Source organism: Centruroides sculpturatus, unplaced genomic scaffold (genome assembly GCF_000671375.1).
Source record: "Centruroides sculpturatus isolate CEXI.00-Female unplaced genomic scaffold, Cexi_2.0 scaffold142, whole genome shotgun sequence".
Taxonomy (NCBI): domain Eukaryota; kingdom Metazoa; phylum Arthropoda; class Arachnida; order Scorpiones; family Buthidae; genus Centruroides; species Centruroides sculpturatus.
In genome coordinates this window covers 540,206-562,465 of record NW_019384352.1, presented here as the reverse complement: position 1 = coordinate 562,465, position 22,260 = coordinate 540,206, and the positions used below count along the sequence as shown (strand labels likewise).

The 22,260-nt window shown below is 33.8% G+C and overlaps 2 protein-coding genes and 1 long non-coding RNA gene across 3 annotated transcripts in view; all 3 read left to right on the top strand.

Moving 5' to 3' along the window:
* The first annotated feature begins 183 nt into the window (after positions 1 to 183).
* Positions 184 to 9,962, top strand: LOC111638412 (nucleoporin Nup43-like). The gene is made up of 7 exons (XM_023384125.1): positions 184 to 384; positions 2,407 to 2,529; positions 5,117 to 5,188; positions 7,158 to 7,320; positions 7,746 to 7,881; positions 9,362 to 9,642; positions 9,716 to 9,962. Exons 1-7 carry the CDS (start codon positions 259 to 261, stop codon positions 9,901 to 9,903), a joined length of 1,089 nt encoding a protein of 362 aa, XP_023239893.1. The 5' UTR covers positions 184 to 258; the 3' UTR covers positions 9,904 to 9,962.
* A 2,305-nt stretch (positions 9,963 to 12,267) lies between these two features.
* Positions 12,268 to 15,427, top strand: LOC111638407. Its single transcript, XR_002758860.1, has 2 exons — positions 12,268 to 15,179; positions 15,253 to 15,427. It is a non-coding gene; the product is annotated as an uncharacterized LOC111638407 (long non-coding RNA).
* Positions 15,428 to 17,502: 2,075 nt separating this feature from the next.
* The window catches only part of LOC111638592 (ubiquitin carboxyl-terminal hydrolase 45-like), a 29,478-nt gene continuing 24,720 nt past the window's right edge, over positions 17,503 to 22,260 (top strand). Inside the window, exon 1 of the mRNA XM_023384328.1 lies at positions 17,503 to 17,686. The gene's annotated coding sequence lies outside the window, so the exon portion shown is untranslated. The remainder of the gene's footprint in view (positions 17,687 to 22,260) is intronic.

Here is a 22,260-nt window from a genome sequence, read left to right as displayed (position 1 = left end):
GAAAAATATTTTATAGAACGGAATAAAAAAATTTTCTAGTGAAGTCAATTATAAACGTTTAAACCTTTATATTAATATTTTGGTTCATAATTTATTAAATAAAATTAGTAAAAATCTTAGAAATTTTGCTGAATATAAATTTATTTTTTTATTTCGTAATTTTTTTTTATTATTTTTTTGTAGAGGGCATGGCGGTCGCTTGTTTTTGGATGTGGAAACGTGCTTGAAACGTGGTGATTGTTTTTTCCCGCGAAAATCATGTCTTACGGTAATTTATGCGTAAAATACGTTTCTAAAAAGATTAATAAAGTGCGTTGGTGTCCTCATATTAAAGGAAACGAAGAAAATGATGATATATTTGCACTTGGTAGCTGGGATGATGAGGTTATGATGTTCTATTATTATTTTTTTTGTATTTAATTTAATTTAATGTAATTTTACATGTTGATATTAGTAATTTTATTATTAAAATTCTTAAGACCTATTAATTAATAATAATAATAATACATGAGTGTCATGACATAATTACTGATCAGTAATGAATGAAAAAGTGTGAAGTGAGTTGTACTTAAAGTTTGCAAAAAATTTGGTAAGTGCAACATACAACATTAGCCCTCCATGTAATCTCCAGCCACGTTTAGCACCTGTTGCAACTGTTTGTAAGTGCTGTACTTTATCAGCGGAATGTTTTCGTAGATTGAGCTTGTGGACTGCTCTGTTACAGCTAGAATGGCATCTGTCAGTGGGAATCGACATCATATACGGAATTCCTTGAATATCATTTACAACCAGCATGTTGCTGCATGCAACTTGGATTCTTGCAAGAACGGGCAATAGTATCACAGAAATGGAGTTGGGAGATTCCCGAATGTCAAACCTATTCACTTGACATGTCTCCCTGCAATTTTGATTTGTCTAAAGGCTAAAGGAGCCTTTACAAAGTGTATGATTCCCATTGACAGATGCCATTCTGTCTACTATGGAGCAGACTGTGCTATGAAAATGGCTATGCTGCAGTACAATGCCTATCAGATATTTTGTAATGGGTGCTACATATGGCTGGAGACTCAATGGAGGACCTGTAAAAACTTTGGAAAGTACAACCCATTTTATACTTTTTATTCATTAGTGATCAATAATTATGACACGACTCTCGTGTTTTAAAACATTCTATATAATAAAAATAAGAATAGCAAAGAAAAAATAATATACAGTTAAAAATTTATTGTGAATTATATTGGCTTTAATCTTCATTTCTTTTAATTGATGTTTCTCTACAGCGTGAACTAAGCTTTATTAATGTTATGAGATAGCAAATTCACAAACAAACTTTCATAATTTTATTTTGCTATGTATAATTTGTAACCACAAGTTTATTTAACAAGTGTATATGTCAGACAGTTATATTTATCAAATTGATTCATTATATGAAAGTTATATGTATAATTGCATTTAAATCTTATGAGTGCATAATATCAAATTTATATGGTGATGCAATTATTATTAAACCCATGAAGTAATCCAGTTTTCTTTAAGAGAAGTGAGAGGTAAAAAGGGAGTAAAAATAAAGGTTTAATGGAAAAATGCTTTTCCTTGGGCTGATTCTTTTTCATAACAGGTGTTAAATCTAAATGACTATTTTCCATTTCATTACTGCTGAGTTCTATAGAAGGAAAGAGCGATAGTATTGAGTTCAACTAGCGGCCTGTATCTTATCTACTTTCAATAATTCCGACAGTTCAGTATCCAATAGCAACAGAAGACTTACATTGAATATTTAGTCATATCACTTGAATGTCTATGTGGCTTGTCATTCAAATATGAAATGGAAGCCTCCATTGCTATTAGATACATAATCTTTGATATTGAAAGTAGTTAGATTTGAGCCCCAGATCTAAACAGTAATGTTTTCTTGATTGAAATCATGGCATCTGATGGTTAGATGAAAACACTAAAGAATGCTGTTAACCTGAATTCTGTTTGTCAAAATGCAAGATATCTGCCATCGTTTTTAATTTAGCACCTGTTTTCTATGGATTAGGCCAGATTTTCTCAAACTTTTTGCTCATGCAACCAGTATATTTGTTTGTAATGGTTTTGAAACCCAAATGTTTATATTATAAAAAAACCTGATAAATTGGAATCTGTATATTATATAATGAAATAAAATTATGCATTATTGATAATAAATTCTATGTATGAAATGGGTCTGGCTGAACCTACAACGGGCATGGAAAAAAGCCCTTGTAGTGTTCACAGGATGGAAAGAGTTAAAAAATAAAATTGCTTGTACACTATTTGTATTAAAATTAGATTATTATGGAGCAAAAATATCATATGTATGTGTTTATATATTCTAAACTTTTTGCATATTTTAAGATCATAAGTTATTATTCATTTTCTTAGGCAAATACAATATCTATATGGAAAAATCCCAAAAATTCATCAGATAAAATGGAAAGTGACTTAGACGAAGATCCAGAATTCATTGATGAAATTTCACATTCAGGAGACGTTACTGCTCTTGAGGTAATTTTATAATTCTTTAAGGTTTTTGAATAATAATTGCCATTAAAAAAAAAAAAATTTGACTCGGTCTTATATGACAGTTTCCAGCAATGACAGCAATGATTATATATTTTTGTTTGCTGATTAAATATATCCTAAAACTATTATAAATAATGATAAAATGTAGCTTATCAAAGGTTTGGAGCAAGAATTTTTATTATAATATAGATTTATTATTCTCTGAATTTGGAAGATTAATTACCAACCCCCTTCCTCACCATTGTGTACAATGATGTACTTTTTGTGATGTGCCTTCCCCTTAAATTTCATGTGTAATTAATGGATAGCCTGTTAACAATAAAATTAAAAGTTTTCAAGACTTGTTTGGATGTTCACGGAAGTTACTTCCAACATTTGTTATAAGAAATAAAAGTATGCTGGATAGAAATGACCTATTAGAAAATTATGTATGATAATGACATTAATTACTTTTTTTTGGTATTTAGAAACTTTCTGAATGTCTTGTAAAACATTAATGGGACCAGCAGGAAAGGGTGGAAGTAAAGGCTATACTCCTATAGATCTGTGCCAAAATCTGTATAATAATATTTTAATTATAAAGTCTAGAAAAGTTTTAATTTATGTAATTTTAAGGATAGAGAGGAAAAAGTATAATAAACTGAGAGCATCACATCACAAGAGGATATAAGAAGTCTGAGATTGCTCTCCATGGCTCTGCACGTTAAGTTTCTGAGAAGGGAATATTTTTTCAAATAATTATTTCCAGAAAAACAAATGGAGTGTGTGTAAAACAAAAATTAGATACCTAGTTTACAATACAGTGGGTGATTGGTTAAGAAATAGTTCGGACTGCAAACAAATTGGACAAGGAACACTTTTGCGAAAAATTTTTATGTTTGGATAACAAACACCTCACAGAATAAACATAAGAAGATGCAACGTAAAATAATGAATACCAATTGGTCTTCCCTTGTCTCCTGATGACAATTCGAAACCTTTCGGAATGCGGGAAACGTTAACATCAACGCTCAACCTGATACTGATTGAATATTATTCCTCCAAACTTTGAAACTCTTCCTTCTAATTCCAGCCTATTGTTTACCTTTCTAACAGAAAGAATTTTTTTATTGTCTTTGCGAGACTGTCGGGCACTCGTTAAGTTTTGAGTCAGTCTTTATTTTTGAAAGGTGAGAGTTTAACTGTCCCATTGGATATTCATTATCATTTTAACGCCAAATTTTTAATTCCATTTGGGCCTCACGTTTACATAATTTTTTGTGTGCTAGTTGATTTGGGTTCTCTGAATTTTTTAAGTGCTTTTCTGAACTCTTTATTTAAAAAAGAAACTGATAATATTATGGAGTCTAAAAATAGTGGCGTGTCAAGAACTGTGTTCACCATAGAAACCAAGCAAGAGATAATAGCCAAGGTAGAGAGTGGACAGATGTCTGATGTTGCTAGGCAGTATGACTTGAACAGGTCTACAGTAGGCACAATCTTAACTAAGAAAGATATAATCAAGAAGACTCAAGCAGATAAACGAGTAACAAAAATCACATTGAGAAATAAAGATGTACCATCTATGAAAACATGGAGAGATTGAATTTACAATTTTTTTTTGTAATAACTCAGGATGTATTTCTTCATAATTCGAAGTTTAGACTATTTACAAAAAGTCAAAATAACTTTTGAGTCCATCTTTATCCTTTTTACACTACCACAGAAGTAACAGTCTTAAAAAATTTGCTTTGAAGAACTCTTCTTAAACACAGAACACCCCCAAACAACAAAAAAACATGACTGACAAAAATGCAAGACTGTGTATGTATGTGTATTATCATTATCACAAATAAATAAATGTAGTGAAAAAGTATATAATTTTTCATTTACTTTTTTGGGGTTGGAGGTAATGGATGGCCGCCATCAGTTAGATGAAACCTGGCCGTCTTTCTCCATCCATTTTCATCTCCACAAAGACTGTCTTTATCAGAAGGCAGTAAACATGAATTAGTTAAGTCCACAACCACGTTTTAAACTAAAACAACATTTATTTACAACAATCTTACGAGTACACTTGAGAGAGAGCTACACGTGCTCATGGTAGCGATCACCCAACAAGAAAAAAACAACAATTTCCAGAATCCCATCCGGGAAAAACTCTTGTCTCCGTTTTTCAATCCGGGATTCACAGGAAACTCCTAGAGGAGTGGCGCCATCTCCCCAGTCTGTGATTTGTCGTTGTAGGGTCTCCAGAAGAAATTAATCAAATTATCATAAGAATTTATCGTAAATCGATATTCAATTAATGATCAATTCGGGTAGCAAACATTGTCTTGGATCATATCACCACTCACCCACTGTACTCTATTCTAAACACATTAGTAATGTTTTTAATATATGATAATTACTAAAAATTTCGTTACATGTAGACTAACTCATAAGATTGACAAAGAATATCCCAATTTTAAGAATTGCCTTGAATTTAAGAAGCATCAAAATTTAAAATTTAGAAAATTGCATTGTACACTTTGAAGAAATGCATTATGTAATAGTTATAATTATTCTAAATCAAAATAATTTTTTTCAGTTTTTGTCGAATGAATTGCTGATGGCAGCTTCATCTTTGGGATCCGTATCACTGTACAAATATAATCAAGAGGTATTAGATTTGCTTATTCATATATATGGTTGGATGGAAAAATCTTTACATTAAGTTCTTATTTCATGAAGTAAATAGATGAGTAGTATTTAGAATTTATATCAAAAGTATTTGCAAATATAGCTTTGTTTTTGTGTGTTTTAAATAAATTAAACTATATTAAGATGGAAATACTATTATACTTTCAATGGTTTCATTGTAAAGTTCAGTAATGGTGCTAGAATTTTTATTCTGGGAAGGCAGAGTAGAGTGGAGCATTGTTTTAGTAGAGTAGGTAGTATGAATGGATGTCTTCATTTTGTTATTCATTTTGAAATACTTTTAACATGGATGACAAATAAACAGATGGAAGTCTCTAAGAATAAGTTGAAACTGTAAGAGCACCCTCTTACAGTTTCAGCTATGAACAGAAGTATGTGCCAACCTCATGCTTACATGTGTTGAATATATGCAAAGATTTTTCAATCTACTGTAATAAAAATATATTTAAAATATTAATATTTATTGTGGAGATTCTTATTTAGATCATAATACAAGGTGCTTTAAAAAAAATGTTAACACATAAGGAGAAAATGCACCTTCACTGTTGTAGAGATAGTAGGGCCATTTTATAGAAATCCATGCAACTTCTTGCACAAGAACAATGCCAAGGATAACCTCCCACTACAAATCAGGCATAACTTACTTCCATGTTAGCATTAACATCTTTTGAAGCACCCTGTATAATTTGTGAGTAATGAACTACTATCATCTATGAAATGATAAAGTAGAAGTTTTTAATAATTAAGTTCAGCTTCAATCGAAAACATTGACGAAAACATGGTAAAATACAATAGACTCTGCTTATTTTAGTCATAGATTTATTATCATTTGTTTATTGTAATCAAAGTTTAGTTAGATGGCTGGATGGCCTAGTCATTAAAGTGGTAGCCTACCACTCTGGGAAACCCAGGATCAAATTTGGACAGGTCAAAAATCCTTACGTACCACATTCAAAAATCATGAATATTTGAACACCAATCAATAGAATAACTGTTCGAATTTTACCATCTGCATTCAAATGTCTTCTTGTCTATTACATCTAGGAAGCAAAAATAGTACACTATTTTTGCTTCCTAGAGAGAATATGTAAAGCAAAAATAGTGTACTATTACTGCAAACAGAGAGAATATGTAAAGCAAAAATAGTACACTATTTTTGCTTTACATATTCTCTCTGTTTGCAGTAATACTACAACAGAAAGAGTGTTTTTTGTGTTCTGCAGTTTGCAAAGTTGGAATCAGTCATCACTGCGCAACGTGATTTTCAATACTTTTTTTAGTTTTGCAGACAATTTCAAAGTGATCTACCATGTAAGGCAAACATTCTTGTTGCACAGTGATGGCTAATTCTGACTTTGTGGACTACAAAACATAAAATGCCATCTCTTGCTCTTGCTCTTCCATTTTCATTTACTATGCAGTAAACAAAAAGATGTTTGAATGCAGATTATAGATAAAACTGAAACAGTTACTCTATTGATTTGTGTACAATGCATACTTCTCTGTTAATAATCAACATAATTACAGTAATTTAAAATGGTAGCATTGTTTGCCTTGAAATTATGTCTACATTTTAAGAAATTCTGTGTTTCCTATTGTTATGGGTAATTAATATTTACATATACAATAGTGCTCTGCTTTATGACTATAAACACATTTTAGTTTCATGAATATGAAAAATGGATGCAAATGCCGAGTTTCTACATTGTTATTATCGTTAACGTAACTTTACATTGTAGAATGTCGTTAAAGAAATAATAATTTGGCATATTGATTATGTTTGAGGAAAATTTTGGAGTTAACAAATCCATGAACAATAATTAAGTGCTGAATTTGTAAAGCAAGATTTGATTTGATTAAGATTTGATTAGTCATTGCTTAATTTGATTTGATTAGTAATTTAATTGATTAATTAAATTTCTATTTAGAAATTAGAAATTCAACACACGTGGGAAAAAATACACCATTATTGTCATCAGACGGCGTCTTGTACAGATATAACATACATGGAAGATAACATTGTTAGCATTGGAGAAGATTGCAGATTAATTTGCTTAAATATCAAGAAAGATAAACAAGTTAAAATAATAGGTAAATTTTAAAATTTTATATGATAGCCCTCATTATATTGCTCATTTGGATATGTCAGATTATTATTATTATTTTTTTTTTTTGTCTTCCAAGTACAGGATAGCCATCATTAAGGCTTCCTTATTCAGAGCATTTTGTAGCTGAATCTCATAAGTGGATTGATACCAAAATATGGACTCCACAAATTTTGATGTCCATCCACTTACTGGTTACAGTTACAGTGTGCTCTGAACGTGGAAACATTATTTATGGCCACCCCGTGTAAAAGAACTTTAGTCAATAATGGATAGATACATCAGTTATATTGTGCCATCTAATATGTCACTTAACCAGTTTGTTTTCCTACTTGCACAAAATAATGAGGGGCTACTGTATTACTAAAAATTTCAGTTTTGTATCTTAAAAAAACAAATTTTATTTTGTAGATGAAGCCGATAGCTGTCTATTGACGACAGTAGAACATTTACAACATAAGGAAGTAATTACCGGAAATATGAGAGGATATTTAAAATTATGGGACTTTAGAATGCATGGAAGCAAACCTTCTCGCATTTTATTGTTGTGAGTTTATATTTACTTTATAATGTTAAGTTGATTTTTATATTTATTAATATATATGCAGTTTACTTCTATTCTTGGAGGACTTTATATCATAATTAATATATCTTAAACTTTGTCCCTTGTACTTTTGAGCTATGGTCAGATGGCCGAAGCAGTTAAAGTGTCGGCCTATGTCAGCCTAACATTCTGGGAGACTCGGGATCAAATTCAGGCAGTTGAAAAACCCCATGAACTTTTCACAGGTCTGAGAAATGCCAGGCTCTGTCCCATAACCACTCAGTTGTTTTCATTGTGGAACTGGCTGAACTCACAATGGGTATAAAAAAAAGTTCTTAGTGCCCACGAAGCAGAAAGAATCTTTGTTTATATCATATATGTCCATAAAGATTGAAAATTGTATCACGTACTTTAATTCTTTTTTTTATATTATAATCGTCTGAGGATTTTGCTGTATGACATGAAAAAATTGAGATTTATCCAGGTTTTTTCTAATCTATTAAAACTTTGGCATGGTCATGGTAATAAAGATATTCAACTTGTTACTTTGGAGGATCCGGGTTCAAGTCTATGTTGAAACCTCAGATTTTGACCTTTGATGGTTTTGACTTAAATATTTTATGCTTCATTCCTCATGACCCAACACCTCATTCTCATTGTTCTAGTTGAATCGAACATTTTTATTTTTATTTTTTATTATATTTATTTACGGAATTCAGGAATGCACGTGATTCACATTAATGCTGAATTTTGACTTTTGAAATGTTGTTCGGAAGAATAATTCTTCGAATATCGCTATTTACGGGTCTTCGTTCATAGTTATTCTAAAGACGAAACGCTGCTTGAGAAAGGTCCTAGGGAAAGAACCGAAAACGTTTGCAGTACATTTTACGATTATTTAATACCGGTTATTGGTTTTAGTAAGTGATATTTTTATATTAATCCGGTATTTGAAGATTCTTTATCTAGTTGAATCCATGATGAGTATGGGTGGAGAATGGATATCTTATACTACAAGCTACTATAAAGAATATAAAAGGTGCTTTATTAGAGATTGTTTGAATTCTCTCCATCCTATAATGCTTTTAGGGTGGAGATAATTAGAAAAATCCATAATAAGGCAATGCAAAGATACAAACATCTTCAAGAGCTTCTTTTTCTAATACAATAACTTGTTTGTTTTTAAAAATGCTACACTTTATGCTTTTACAGAAATATCATTTGTGTTTGTTAATGTTTTTGTTTTAAAGTAGATAATGACATAAAATTTCAAATAATGTTGCACCAACTTAAAAAATTTGTATATAGTTTTAACAATTATGTAATTTTAAGGGGACAAAAACAATAAAAAAAATTCTTTATTTGCACAATTATCCTTTATAATTTAAAGCAGAATTTCTAAATAACCATAAAAAGTTACTTTACATTTTATCTTGAAAATAAAAATTTGCATATTTTATTAAATTATAATTTATTTTAATAGAACTGGAGGACAATCTGCTGTTACTTGTATGGCCCAACATCCTACCCAGTGGCATACATTGGGCACGGGAGGCGAAGACGGATTATTATACATCTGGGATTTAAGACAAGACCGTCAACCAATCACTCTACTTAACGCACATTCCATGGCAATGATGGAAATAAAATTTCATCCCTTAAATCCCGATCATCTGTTCACCTGCTCTCAAGACGGAAATGTTTGTCATTGGGATGCAACGTCTCTGAAATCCAATCCAGCCGGAAATAAAATTAAATCCACAGGTATTACAGATAAAGAATATTCTGTTTTCCATGTAAATTTATTATTTTATTTAAAAAAAAAAAATTCTTTTAGCTGCAGAAACTGTTGGAGAAGTACAGAATCCCTGGTTGAATTGTGATGCATCCAAACATAGGTTAGAAATTGCATCATTGTTAAAATATTCTACTTTACCTATAAACAGTTTAGATATTGTAAACAATGTCTTGCTCTGTGGATCTGATAATGAAGCCGTATACATCTTTCCCAAATTCAATTTATAGTTTAAACTTGTGTTGCATAAATTTAAATATACCATAAATAATTATAATAAAACTTTTGTTATTATCATTTTTATAAACTTAAGTCTATTGTCTGATTCTTTTAAAATAAGTTTTATCTGTTTTTATTGAAATATTTCATACAGAAAGCCTGTGTGAGATTAGCAGTGGGTCACTGGTTAATCCTCAAATGACTGCTTACTCTGCACGGGTTGATGAAACCCGATCTCGGAGTTGTTGGATGGCTAGGAGGGCATATCGAGTGGTGAGTGCGTCGGTAAGTTGGCAGGTGTCCTCAAATGACTGGAGACAGGTTAACAAAATAACAAAGCATTTATTGAATCACTAAATCTACGTTACAGAAATACTAAGGTTAAATGCGGTTATGTTAAAATATTTACAGAAATTTGCAATGAATTTCATAGCTATGTCGCTGACCTAATTTCTAGTGAGAGAGAGTGCTTTTACAAATTCTAACCCCTAAATACCTTTCGGTGGAAGGGAGAGTTGGCGAACATCGTCTGTATGGAAGGGTGTGGTGTCTTCTATCCAATGTCCTCTCTCTGTAGCTTGATCGGGTCTGCTGTATGGAGGTTCGGGAGTCAAGGTGGCACTATCACAAAGTATAACTTCCTATGACGAATCGCCCTGAGCTTCTGGAGATTCGAGCTTTTATATCATTTGCGTGGGAAAACTGACACGTGATTGACTTTTGTTGACGACAGTGCATTCTTCACACCTAACTGTAAACTTTCACAGCTAGTTGTTATACAATCGGTGAAATCCGATCTAGTTCAAATTCTTCACGTTTTTTCCGAGGATATTTACAATTGACAGAAAATTTAGATTTTTAAGAGACCCGTAAAAATCCACAGCTCACATCTGCAAGTAGTTAATGTTAAGTTATAATCCTCCTTTTGTGATGTGACCTAAATCTTTTTTCACCATTTCTTCATGCTAATCACCATATTATCCTCCTTAAAATTAAAGTAAATGTTTTAATTTACAACTCACTGAAGGCTAATAATTTGGCTAAATCAATCAGCTTTTTAATTATATAAAAAAGGTATGAATAATGATTGGTTTACAGTCCGATAGCAGTAGACAGCCGAGCGGTCAAGGTAGCAGTATGTCGCTCTGGTAGACCCGGATTCGAATCCAGATGGGTCAAAACATTCCCAGGAATTTTTTGGTGTGGTCCGTCTGGGTAAATCAGGCCCTGTCCCTCACCACCCTTAGTGCCCACAGGGTTGAAAGAGTTTTAAAATAAAAGTCCAATGGCAGCATGGTGGCGTGACAGCAAAATTTAAGATGTTCCACTGTTTGCCATCCTCAGCTCTGCTAGACATCAAACTTGCAGTGCTTTGTTTTTGACTCCCTAAATTCCATTAAGTGCACTCAATTCATCGAGAAGCTTGGGCATTGTCACTGACCCAACTATTTCTCGAAAACGAAGTCGTGGATCCCCATTTTTTTACATTTTTGGATTCCTTGTCGAGATTATTAGAAAATAGCAAAGTTTAATCAAAATCGTTTCATCAGATTTAGAGAAAGAACTCAATTCTGCAGTGGCGTGCCGTCCTTGTAAGCGGTGGAAACGCCGCTTCCCATGTATTTTCTAAAATATAAAGATATATTGTGCGATTATTTTCATATAATTAAAATTAATATTTTATTATAACCACATTATGTATCTTATTACAAATTTCTATACTACATGTAAAACAAATGACAAGATTGCTGTTGTATATTCGAATATCAGTGGCGAAATGGAAGCGCTGTATTGTCGAATATGGGACAGCTTTCAAACAGCCAGATTATACGCATTCGTGCATACGCTTTACAGAGCATCAACCTCGCGGTTTAGCTAGTGGATGCCAAACACCAAAATATCGTATAACGCTTCCAATGATTCTATCCAGGACCGGTTCCGGGCTGTTAGCCGCCTGCGTGCTAGATATTTGGCCTCCCTCGCCCCATTATGTGAATCGCGAGTAGATTTATAACTTAAAATATTATTTTTGAAAGAGAATTTAGATACTGTAGTCCTTTTTCTCGCTAATTTCTAAAAATGTATTTTCCTCCCTTCTGCATCTCACATTAGCATTTATAATTTTTTTTCATACCCTTAAAATTAAACCTTTTGCAATTTTTTAATAATTAAAAATATCAAATTATATAACAAAATTTCATAACAGATGGCGCCACACACAATTTTATTTATTATAATTTAATTAAAAGTATAAAAGTTATTTTCTAAATAAAATCTCACAACAGCCGAGAAAGTTACGCAACTCGTTAGTTTTGATCGATTCTTTTATAAAAAAAAAACAGTTACATTTCTTGAAACGAACGATCTTTTACTCAGTTTCAATATAGAAAGATCTATATTTGATTGTTTCGTGTAAAATACATACACGATATTTTCTATCGGTCAGGTGAATTCATAAAATTTGCTTATTTAATATACTAATTAACGTTTACGTAACTAAACCATAACACGCATATTTAATATAACCAACGTTCGATGACGTCAGGTAAGCGCTCTTAAAATGGCGTCGGATAAACGAAATGTTACGAAATTCAGTAAAAATTGCACTGTCGGTCAATCGGAAACTTGGTCCGAAAATACTGGACGAACCAGAGGAATGATTTGTTCTAGTTTTGGGGGTGGCGACGTTCGATTATAGAAAATCTCGCTTACAACCCCTTGTGGAGAGTGGAAACCGAAGACAGAGGGTGATAGGGAGTCTCTCGATCCCAATCCGTCGTCATTCGGGGGATAGAAACGTAAAAAATGCAGATATTTAGCCTTAAAATTCAAAAAGAATCCATGACGTCAATCGCATTGGAATTCGTTACGCGCTTTTCTAATCTCCATAGAAACGGCAACAATTGCTGTTTCTATTGTTGCAACACGATTTTGCGTCACTTTGCACGTTTTTCGCTTGCTGTGAGGACGTGTGCGCTCTTTGCTCCTGTTTTCGCTGTGTTTTTTGCCTTCTTCAGTGTTCTTTTCTACCGGAACGTGGTTTTAAGAAGACTTGTGGACGCCGACGTTATACCAAGTAAGATTTTAACTAGAATTTATCTAGCTGTAAGATTTTATTTTCGTTTCGTTTAGTCCAACTTTCGGAGACGACATCGGCGTTTAAATCTGCCGTCGCTTGTGAATTAGGACTTTTAAACGAACGACCGAAGCGCCGAAAACGGATTAAGTATTTGCTCATTGGTTTATTCTCGTAATTAATTCATTTATATTTTATAAACACGGTCAAAGAATAAGGATTATTTATAGAAATTCAATTAAAAATTACTTAATACTAACTTTAAATACGAATTCCATCGTAATTTTAACTAAAATATACTCTGGTAACATTGATGGACGGAGACCGTATTCTGAAGCATGGGATGTTCGTTCGACAGGTCAAAAACTTCGCCCTTTGACCTCCGATGCAATTTATGTATTAGTTACAACGCTTTTCAATGGCTTATTTTGCCAGAATTAAATTGTCTGCAAACACATCTAATACTAATACACTTAACAGTTATCTATACAGGCTGGACACAAAGAATTCTTTTCCTTAGGCTCTTTGTCTCTTTTCACAAGGTGGTCTGAGTGCAGTCGATCTTCCACACTTACGTAACATTTAAGTGGCACAATGCTTTGTGCCACTTAAACGTTCGTGTCCCGAATGGCGAGTTGGGCTGTGGGCACGTTTCACTTCTTCCTACGTTTGTCTTGTGTTTCGGTCGACTCGTTCGCAATTTCTTTGCACGAAACTCTTTTAAATGCCGTCGTTGCGTTTATGTGACGTACACGTTAGGGTAAATTGCTCTAGAACGAAACACTTGTTACGACTCGGGCTCGAATGCCTTTTCCTCATGGCTACGTGCGGCGTGTCTTTAATTTACTGTCGTACAAATACAAATTACACGTAAGAGAGTTTCTTCGTTCCGGGTCGGTCGTCTCTACTGCAAATACAGTTGGAACGTTCTAGCAATTTCCGGTAGGATCTAACGCGAGCTATCCGAATTCCGATTCGTCGTGAGTATAATCTTGAACTTTTTCTGCGTTAATCGGTCCCAGAAGACATCTCGGCACGTCGTTCGATGGTCGGATTCGAATCTTTTAGATTTAAAAAGGCAGCTGCGGTGAGCATTTTGCTTTTTTCGGAAGAATTTAGACATTAATTTAAGCTTTTGTTTTAATCGACTAATTGCAAATTTTCTTTTTTTCAGAATGAAGATGTTGGAGTGGTTTCGCCGGAGGTTCCGACGGAAGAATGCGGTGGCGCCGGAGGGAGGGGGTTCCTCGGACGGCTCCGATGAGACGTTCGAGGACCGTGGGTTCGACCGTGTCTCTGTCGAATCGATTAGTTCGGTGTCGTTGGAGACCGTCGAACAAGAGGCAGTGGGTGGTGACGACCTTCCCCCAGTGCGTGTGGCGTGGGACTCTCCCGGAGGCGGGAGAGTTCTGAGTCCATTCCACTTGGTCAATGTCGTCAGGGAGCAGCCGGCCACAAGCCTTGTTGTGGAAGACGTAGAGAGTGGCGAGTTCTCTTTGAGTTCGGCGTCACTTTCTACTTTCGCGTGGTCTGCCTCTCTGTACGCGCTCGCGAGCTCGTCGCCATCGTCTTTCCGAAGTCGGAACGGGGAAGCATCGGAGGAGAGCGCCGCCGAAGTCGAGGAACCGCGGGTTTGTTGCTGCGGGTGGCTGCGGTTCCCTCGGCCTAGGCGGTGATCCTCTTCGATTTTCCCCAACTCGTCCTTTTCACCCGGATGCGACATTCTGACCGGATTCGACACTTTTCACCCGGACATGACCTCTTTACTCGGACGTGGCCTTCTCTTACCCGGATGTTCTCACGGACTTGTCTCCCGAACGTGACACTCGATCGACGACAACGGATTTGACTTCCGATTGTGACCACCCGGACTTGACACGTTTCTTCACCGGACGCGACATTCGGCCGACCTTTCTTCCCAAACAGCTGTTACGAGGATTGAGCTTCTGGTTAGGTTAGGTTAGGTTAGGTTAGGCTAGGCTAGGTCAGGTCCTTCGCTCTCCTCATGACACTGTTCGGGAAGAAAGACTATCTGATAAAGGTAATAATGTTGACCTTAGATAATAAATGAATCAACTTCTCCTTTTCTCACTGTCTTTGTGTTTTGTAGGAACATTTGGGAGGGAGAAGGATCTCCCTCCCCAACTTTACCACGAAGAGGACGAAGTGGCCATTTATCGTACAAGTGAATGTTTTCCGAAATCTCCGATGGTAAGAACGCTTTCGTTTCATTTTTTAACACGTCTCATTCTCGTATCGTAATTTACTGTTTTTCTGTTTTTAGACATGCCGAAGATGTTCTTGGATCACACACACACACACACACACGCACGGATATAACATCACTGTACACGAAGATATACACCGTTTAACCTTTACTCGAATTCTCGCACTCACGCATTTACACGTCAAGCGCCACGTTCTGTGTAATTCCACACAATGAAACAACCCGAACACACGCTTCCCACAAATCCAACCCCTGGGTCCTCGTCCCGGGAAGTGGAAACGCCAATTTTAAAGATTAAAACGCTTTAAATTGGCGGCCGAAGGGGCTCTGGTAATCACACATCTTGCATGGATTAAATAGAATTTCAGACATTAGCATCAATAATCGTTTTGTGATGAATTTTTCTGTTAAATTCAGTGTGGTAAGAAATTATCTGCGCACAAATCTCGCTCGTAGTATTGCTAACTCTTACTTAAGATCATTAAAGATCTTACTGTTAATTAATCTTTATACCCATTTTTGGTTTCTCAAGATCCACGATGTGGGCTGCAGGACTGTATGACACGGAACTTGACAGACCGCCCTGGGTTCTTCAACAGCCCGAATCGATGTCAGAGCGGTAGACCGAAGTCTTAACCGCTCAAACATCCAGCCGTCACCTTGTTATACTAGGTCTTGAAAATATAACAAGTAGCAACACTTCCATATAAACAGTTTCTTATTGTACACTAGACACTTGCACATAAATTGTTTTTAGTTGGTCTGCAATGTACCATATCTCTTACACAATATATTATTTCGGTGACCATTTTATTCACGACGCGTTTTAGGATCTTAATAGCCAATTATTTCTAACGCGACCGGATTTCAACAAATCTAACCAAACTTGGGCCAAAGGTTATACATATAACACATAGGAAAGATGGATGGGAGGCCGACAAAGTCACGCTTGGATCGACTCGGGGCCGGTTTTGGTAGGTATGCAGCGCGTGCATGTACGCTGGCGGCCGATAGTGCTCTAAAAAATATAATTTTTCGTACTTAAATATAATAATCAACTGGCTCCTGCCGGTCGTTATCTAACTCCTTTCGGGGAAGAACTTTTTGAATGATGTATAGTTAATCGGGACATGCCGCCCCTAAGCTTTCTATATTTGGTCTTAAGTTTCATGTATCGAACTCCATTCTCGAGATTAAGTAAGTTAATAGCTTGAGAAACTCCAAAAAATGAAAAGAATATTGAATATGAGTGCGAAGAGATGGTAAGCGATTTAAAATCAGCGTTGGGAAGAGTTTTGTTTAAAATCTAAGTATATATCGTATACCTTATAATCCTGGATAGAGAAGGACTTGCATGTTTTTCCGCCTATGTACTGTACTATACTGTACATGCAAACAAATGACTGAGTGATCAGAGACAAATCCATTATTAACATTAGTACACAATATAAAATAAATATTGAAAATTATAACAAGATAGTTACGGCTAATAGATATATTTTAATTAGTAGTTGTTATCGAAGCGAGAATTGGCATTTAGAGGGCGTAGAGAATCTATTAAATCTAATATAACAGAGTTAATTATATTGAACTTGCTTATTTATTAAGTGCGTTAGATAATCTATTAATTAAAAATACATTTAGAGAAGTCTACGGTTTTTACTGGCTTATCGAACAAACAAATACGAATGGACCCTAGACCATCACTGACTGGCTGCCCCTGGAAGTCGGCTTCTTACAGAAACACAGCTTCCCTATCATCAAATGTCACGGCACGCCACTGCAATTCTGTAAGCCACATTCAAAGGGCTTCGCTAATACTCCGCCTCAAATATGGATACGGTTGATTATAATTGGAAATATTTAAGCCCGGAAAGTTTTCGAGTGGTTCATCCCTTTACTCTCTAACAGGCTGAATCCCCAATGGACTTGATAAAAGCCATTTAGGGCGGAAAGGAGGCAAAATTCAAAAATATTAAATTTCACTTTGAATGTATTTTTGTAAAATTTATATTTTGCATTTTAAAAATTTATTTTATCGATATAAACTTAAATAAAATTAAAATTTAAAATAAATCAATTCCATTCAATTCTTCCAGACGTCGCACTAACATCTCAGAACACGCCGAACATATAATCGAACGCACGATAAAAGTTAATAAATTTAATAACGTATTTTAAATTATTTAATTTGCAATTTTTATTACCTAATTTTCGCACGTAATATTAAAAAAATATTAAAAAACAAATAAAAATAATTAATTAAAAAAACATTAAAAAATCAGTAAAATTAAACCGGGACGAGATTATGTTTGAAACGTGGTCGCGTATGGCCTCATCGTCTGGCCGTGAGAACGGTTCGAAAACAATGTCGTTCGTTCCGAAATTATAGTTAAAATCTCGTTTTTCTTTAAATATATTTATTTAATGGTGTGCTATTAAGATGCGTTTATTGGAATAAATGTAAATTAAGTTACGTGACGAGTTAAAAGTAAGTATACGTCTGTTTGATTAATTAGGCTTAGCTCTCTCCGTAAGTTCATTTTACATTAATGACGTATTAATGACGTATTAATCAATGAGATTCGAATTGCCCTTGTTTATTGCGTGTTCGGTTCCGTTTATGTACTATAATTTTATATATATTTTAGTAATTTAAACGTAATATATATTTATGAACCATCTGATCGATCGTTTTGATGTTATATAACTTCTTAACACAAAAAAATTTTAATATTCCATGACTAAAACTTATGCAATGTATTCACTTCACTGTCTTGTTCTCTATACACATCATATCCAATAATACAATTATTATGTTAATTTAATAGAGAAAATATACACGTGATACACTAATGCAATGTGAGTTACATAGCAGCTGGGTTATACCTTTAATGACAATTCGGATCCATTCGTGAGGTCTGCTGTCGTGGATTCAGGATGGAGATATGAACTGGACCGTTGCGTTGCTGTTCCCCAGTGGGAGTTCGGTCATAGGCCCGGATGGGCTGACCACGTCTGTAATACCTAAATAGGGGCCATTTATCCTTGAAAAGATGACCTGGAAGGCATTGCCGTAACTTAATAAACAAACAGTAATCCGGACCACCGAAGAAAGATTGTGAGATCCGGACATAGGTGTCTGCAGAAAATTTGTCCCTTAGAAGAGTTTGGAGATGGATAATTATGTCAATAAATTTTTATGTAATCTTTTGAGGTTTTTAAGACAAAGCCTTGGTTTGAGGTATCTCGATCACTTTTATGACTATAATTTGGGGAATTTTTCACTTTCTCCCGTGGAAGGAAAAGTGTCTCGTTTGTCCTCTTCTGTGGGGTGGGTCTGTATCGCATTTGAATCCTGATTTTTTACGATAAAGTGGGATGGTGAACCTATGGAACATGTGCCCAAAGTGGCGTGGTGGAAAACTTGTCTGGCATGTAACCTAACATGTGATATTGATTTATTGCCTTTCTTTTTCGATCATCCTTTTTCCTGTTGGCTTCTTTACATTTATTCTAATTAAAGTGTATTTGTTTAATTTCTTTGAAAATCATTAATTGAAATCTAAAACGACATGTATAAACATTTTTAAAGATTTATATGCTTGCTATATAGCAGGGATGGCCAACACGTAGACCGCGGTCGATCACAAAGGTTTTGAAAGTAGCCCACGAAGTTAAAGTTGAACAATTTACTTTCACTTAAATTAATGTTTAAAAATCTTAATTTGATAATTTATTCTTACAATAATAGACTGTCTGTGCAATGTACCCATACTGTTTGTATTTATTCCGATGAACAATGCAAATGAATGCTAACGCATGTGCGTATAAAAATCCTAAAATTGTTTGCCCATATTCATAGTCGCCCGCAGACTACATTTTACCAAAAAAGTAGCCCCTAAGGGATAAAAGTTGGCCACGCCTGCTATATAGCGTAGACTCAAAAAGGTTCACCATCCCTGTGGTAGACAGATATCAGAGACTTTCTGGCCACTTTTTCTCTGTAGATTCCAATCATAAACCCTTCTGGGAATTTTTAAAAATATAGAAAAGTTATTTGTGCCCATTATTGGTCTAGTGTGTATTGAGGTCACCTAGATGAGAAAAGGAGTAGTAGTGATTCAAAATGTATACTAAAGATCATGGTTTTGATCAGATTTAAATCTAGATCTCTCATGATAGATTGATATTTGTTAATTTCTAGCCAGCTTTAGTCCTGAGATTATAAACATAAATCAGAATCTTTCTGACAATTTCTGGAACTTGGAAAACTTCCTAGAAAAACAGTATTCTGGAATTATGTCTGATTTCAAAACTGTTGACCTATTTTATTAAATGTAACATTAGTTACAGATTAAATTAAGGACATGAACAATAGTTTACAAATTTTCTTAAAGCTTTTTAATAAATAAATTTCAGAATATTTTTAAATGATTTTAAATAGATTTTTTTTTTTTCTTGTAATATCATTCATTCAAAATAATTCTGAAATTATATCTACTCTAAACAAGCAAATTAAAAGTGAAATATTTCCTTTTAATAAGTTTGTTTTTATAAAAGAGTTACTTAAATTTTCTTTTAATTCCTATATAAACTGAAATTTATCTCCGAAAACACACCCTCGGCAGTAACTTAAAATCATGTACAACACTTTATTTTTGCCAAGGAAAAGGTTTTTAATCGCAACTGTTTTTGGCTTGTTCAACAAACCAATTTGTCATTAACCAATTTGTCATTAATTTTACAGGAAAAAGAAAAATAATAGTAATAATCATCTTATAAAATGTAAGTAATATATAAAAAGTTTGGAAAGTGATGGCGTAAAATGCTTAACTGACACCATGATTTCAGCATTGATGAGATAATTTGAAAATTGGGAAAATTGTAATAATTTTTTTCCCTTTACATTAATAAAGTAATGTGATAGTTTAAATATTCAATGCTTTCATGCTAAAAGCAACTGTTAAAGATATTCATTTCATTAAATAACAGGAAATGTAAATTAAGTATGCTTTTAGCCCAGATACACATTAAAACAAATAACTTATCAAAACATGGCTAAATCAGAAGGGCTTATCACATGAGGACAAGATGGAAACTAGACTCATATTATTCAAAGCCCATTCATAGCCCATTTGGGTGCTCTTTAAATGGGCTTTGAGGGGTCTGAGCACCCAAAATGCATTCCCATATTATAGTTATATTTGATTAATTTGAGTCTGGTTTTTATTTCATCCTGATATGATAAGCCCTTCTTATTTAGTTGTGTTTTGATAAGCTATTTGTTTTAATGGGAAGTATAATATCAGTGAATAATAATAGTTAAAATTTATTATTGTATGTGTTTATGTCCAGTACAGTACATGCGCACATGGTCATATATAAATGTATACTTCAATTAAGAGTCTTTTACATTTGGGAAAAATTATACATTAATTAATGTAAATTGAAGGAATGTTTTTATTTTTAAATATATTAATAAAGTTTATAAATTTTTAGCTAAGGATAATTAAATTTTATCCGACAAGAAGATTGTCTTGTTTATTTATTTGGTTTTGATAAGTCTTTATCAAAAACAAATAAATAAATCAATGGGCAGCTGTTCATGTATTATGTATACAGTTTAAGTGGAGGAGGGGTCAAGGCATTGTCTGTTTGTCCTGTTTTTTTTTTTTTTATAGTGGTATTGTGTCATAAATTTATTTTCATAAGCTTGTTTACCAGTCCTATGAATGAAATATCAGTTAGAAAATATTTTCAGAACTTTGTCATTTCTTCAGTGTGGAGGTATGTGGTACTTTATATTTGAGTCATTGTACTGTACATGTAATTAGAGGAATGGGTTTGTCAAACATACATGATTGTACACAGCAGATGGGAGTTGAAAGTGACTCAAAAAATGTACACACAATTAATGGATGGCCTCTTAGCAACAGTCTTTAGATCCTTTAGTTTTTTTCAGAGATTCTTTTCAACAACAAACAGCTATTAACATTCTTAAAAAGTATTCATTTTGAAAGCTGTACTGTTTTAATAAAATTCTGATTGATATCATTTTGATTTTTAGTTTCTAAATCAATATCATCCTTTATTATTATCCATTAGATTATTATAAAATTCTAGAGAAATTGCTGTGATTGGAAAAATGATGAAAGCAGTAGTAGTTTATTGATGAATAAAAAAAGATACAAAGAATATTAGATTATTTTTGTATAGTTTATACAGTAGGTGATCAGTTAACGAACAAATCGGATAACGAACACTTTCGCGAAAGATTTTTATGATCGAACAACGAACACATGTTCGGATAACTAACTCTTCACTGAACAAACACAAGAAGAAGCGACGTAAAATAACGAATATCAATTGGTCTTCCTTTGTCTTCAGGCAACAATTCGAAACTTTTCGGAGCGCGAGAGACGTCGACATCGACGTTCAACCCAGTATATACTGATTGGATAGTATTCCCCCAAACTTTGAAACTCTCCCTTGTAATTCCAGCCTTTTATATTTCTGACAGAAACAATTCTTTTACGTTTTCTTCTGAAAATGCAGATTTATGCCGATATCTGCTATTAAAGATCTTTTGAAGAAGTGGGAGGATGTCAGAACAACGGTCTTAAAATGGCATTCAAACCAGGTTAAGGTTAATAGGCCTAGAGATCGCTACAATTACAATGCTATTAATTACTTCTGAAAAATCATGAAGAAGACAGAAAAGCAATCGACATTGGACAGATTCTTTAACCCCCACAAACGGAAAAAACATGACTAATGAAAATACAAGACCGTGTATATTGTATATGTATTTTTATTATTACATATGAATAAACATAGTAAGAAAGTATATATTTTTTATTTTTGGGGAGTCTCCAGAACGAATCAGTAGCAAAACCTTGATATGCACAATCAAAAAAAGGAAATAATTTCTTTTCCTATATATGAAATATTAAAAAAAAGTTAGGAATCTAGTTATTTTCAGTTTTTAATAAAAATCAAACTGATTTCTTTGATAAATAGCATACCTTCATTACTTTAGCTATTTCTTTCCACTGTTCTTCT

Coding starts and splice junctions, on each gene's coding strand:
- LOC111638412 (XM_023384125.1), top strand. CDS start 259: ATGTCTTACGGTAATTTATGCGTAAAATACGTTTCTAAAAAGATTAAT. Junction 385..2,406: donor TTGGTAGCTGGGATGATGAG/GTTATGATGTTC, acceptor TCATTTTCTTAG/GCAAATACAATATCTATATG. Junction 7,321..7,745: donor TAAACAAGTTAAAATAATAG/GTAAATTTTAAA, acceptor TTTATTTTGTAG/ATGAAGCCGATAGCTGTCTA.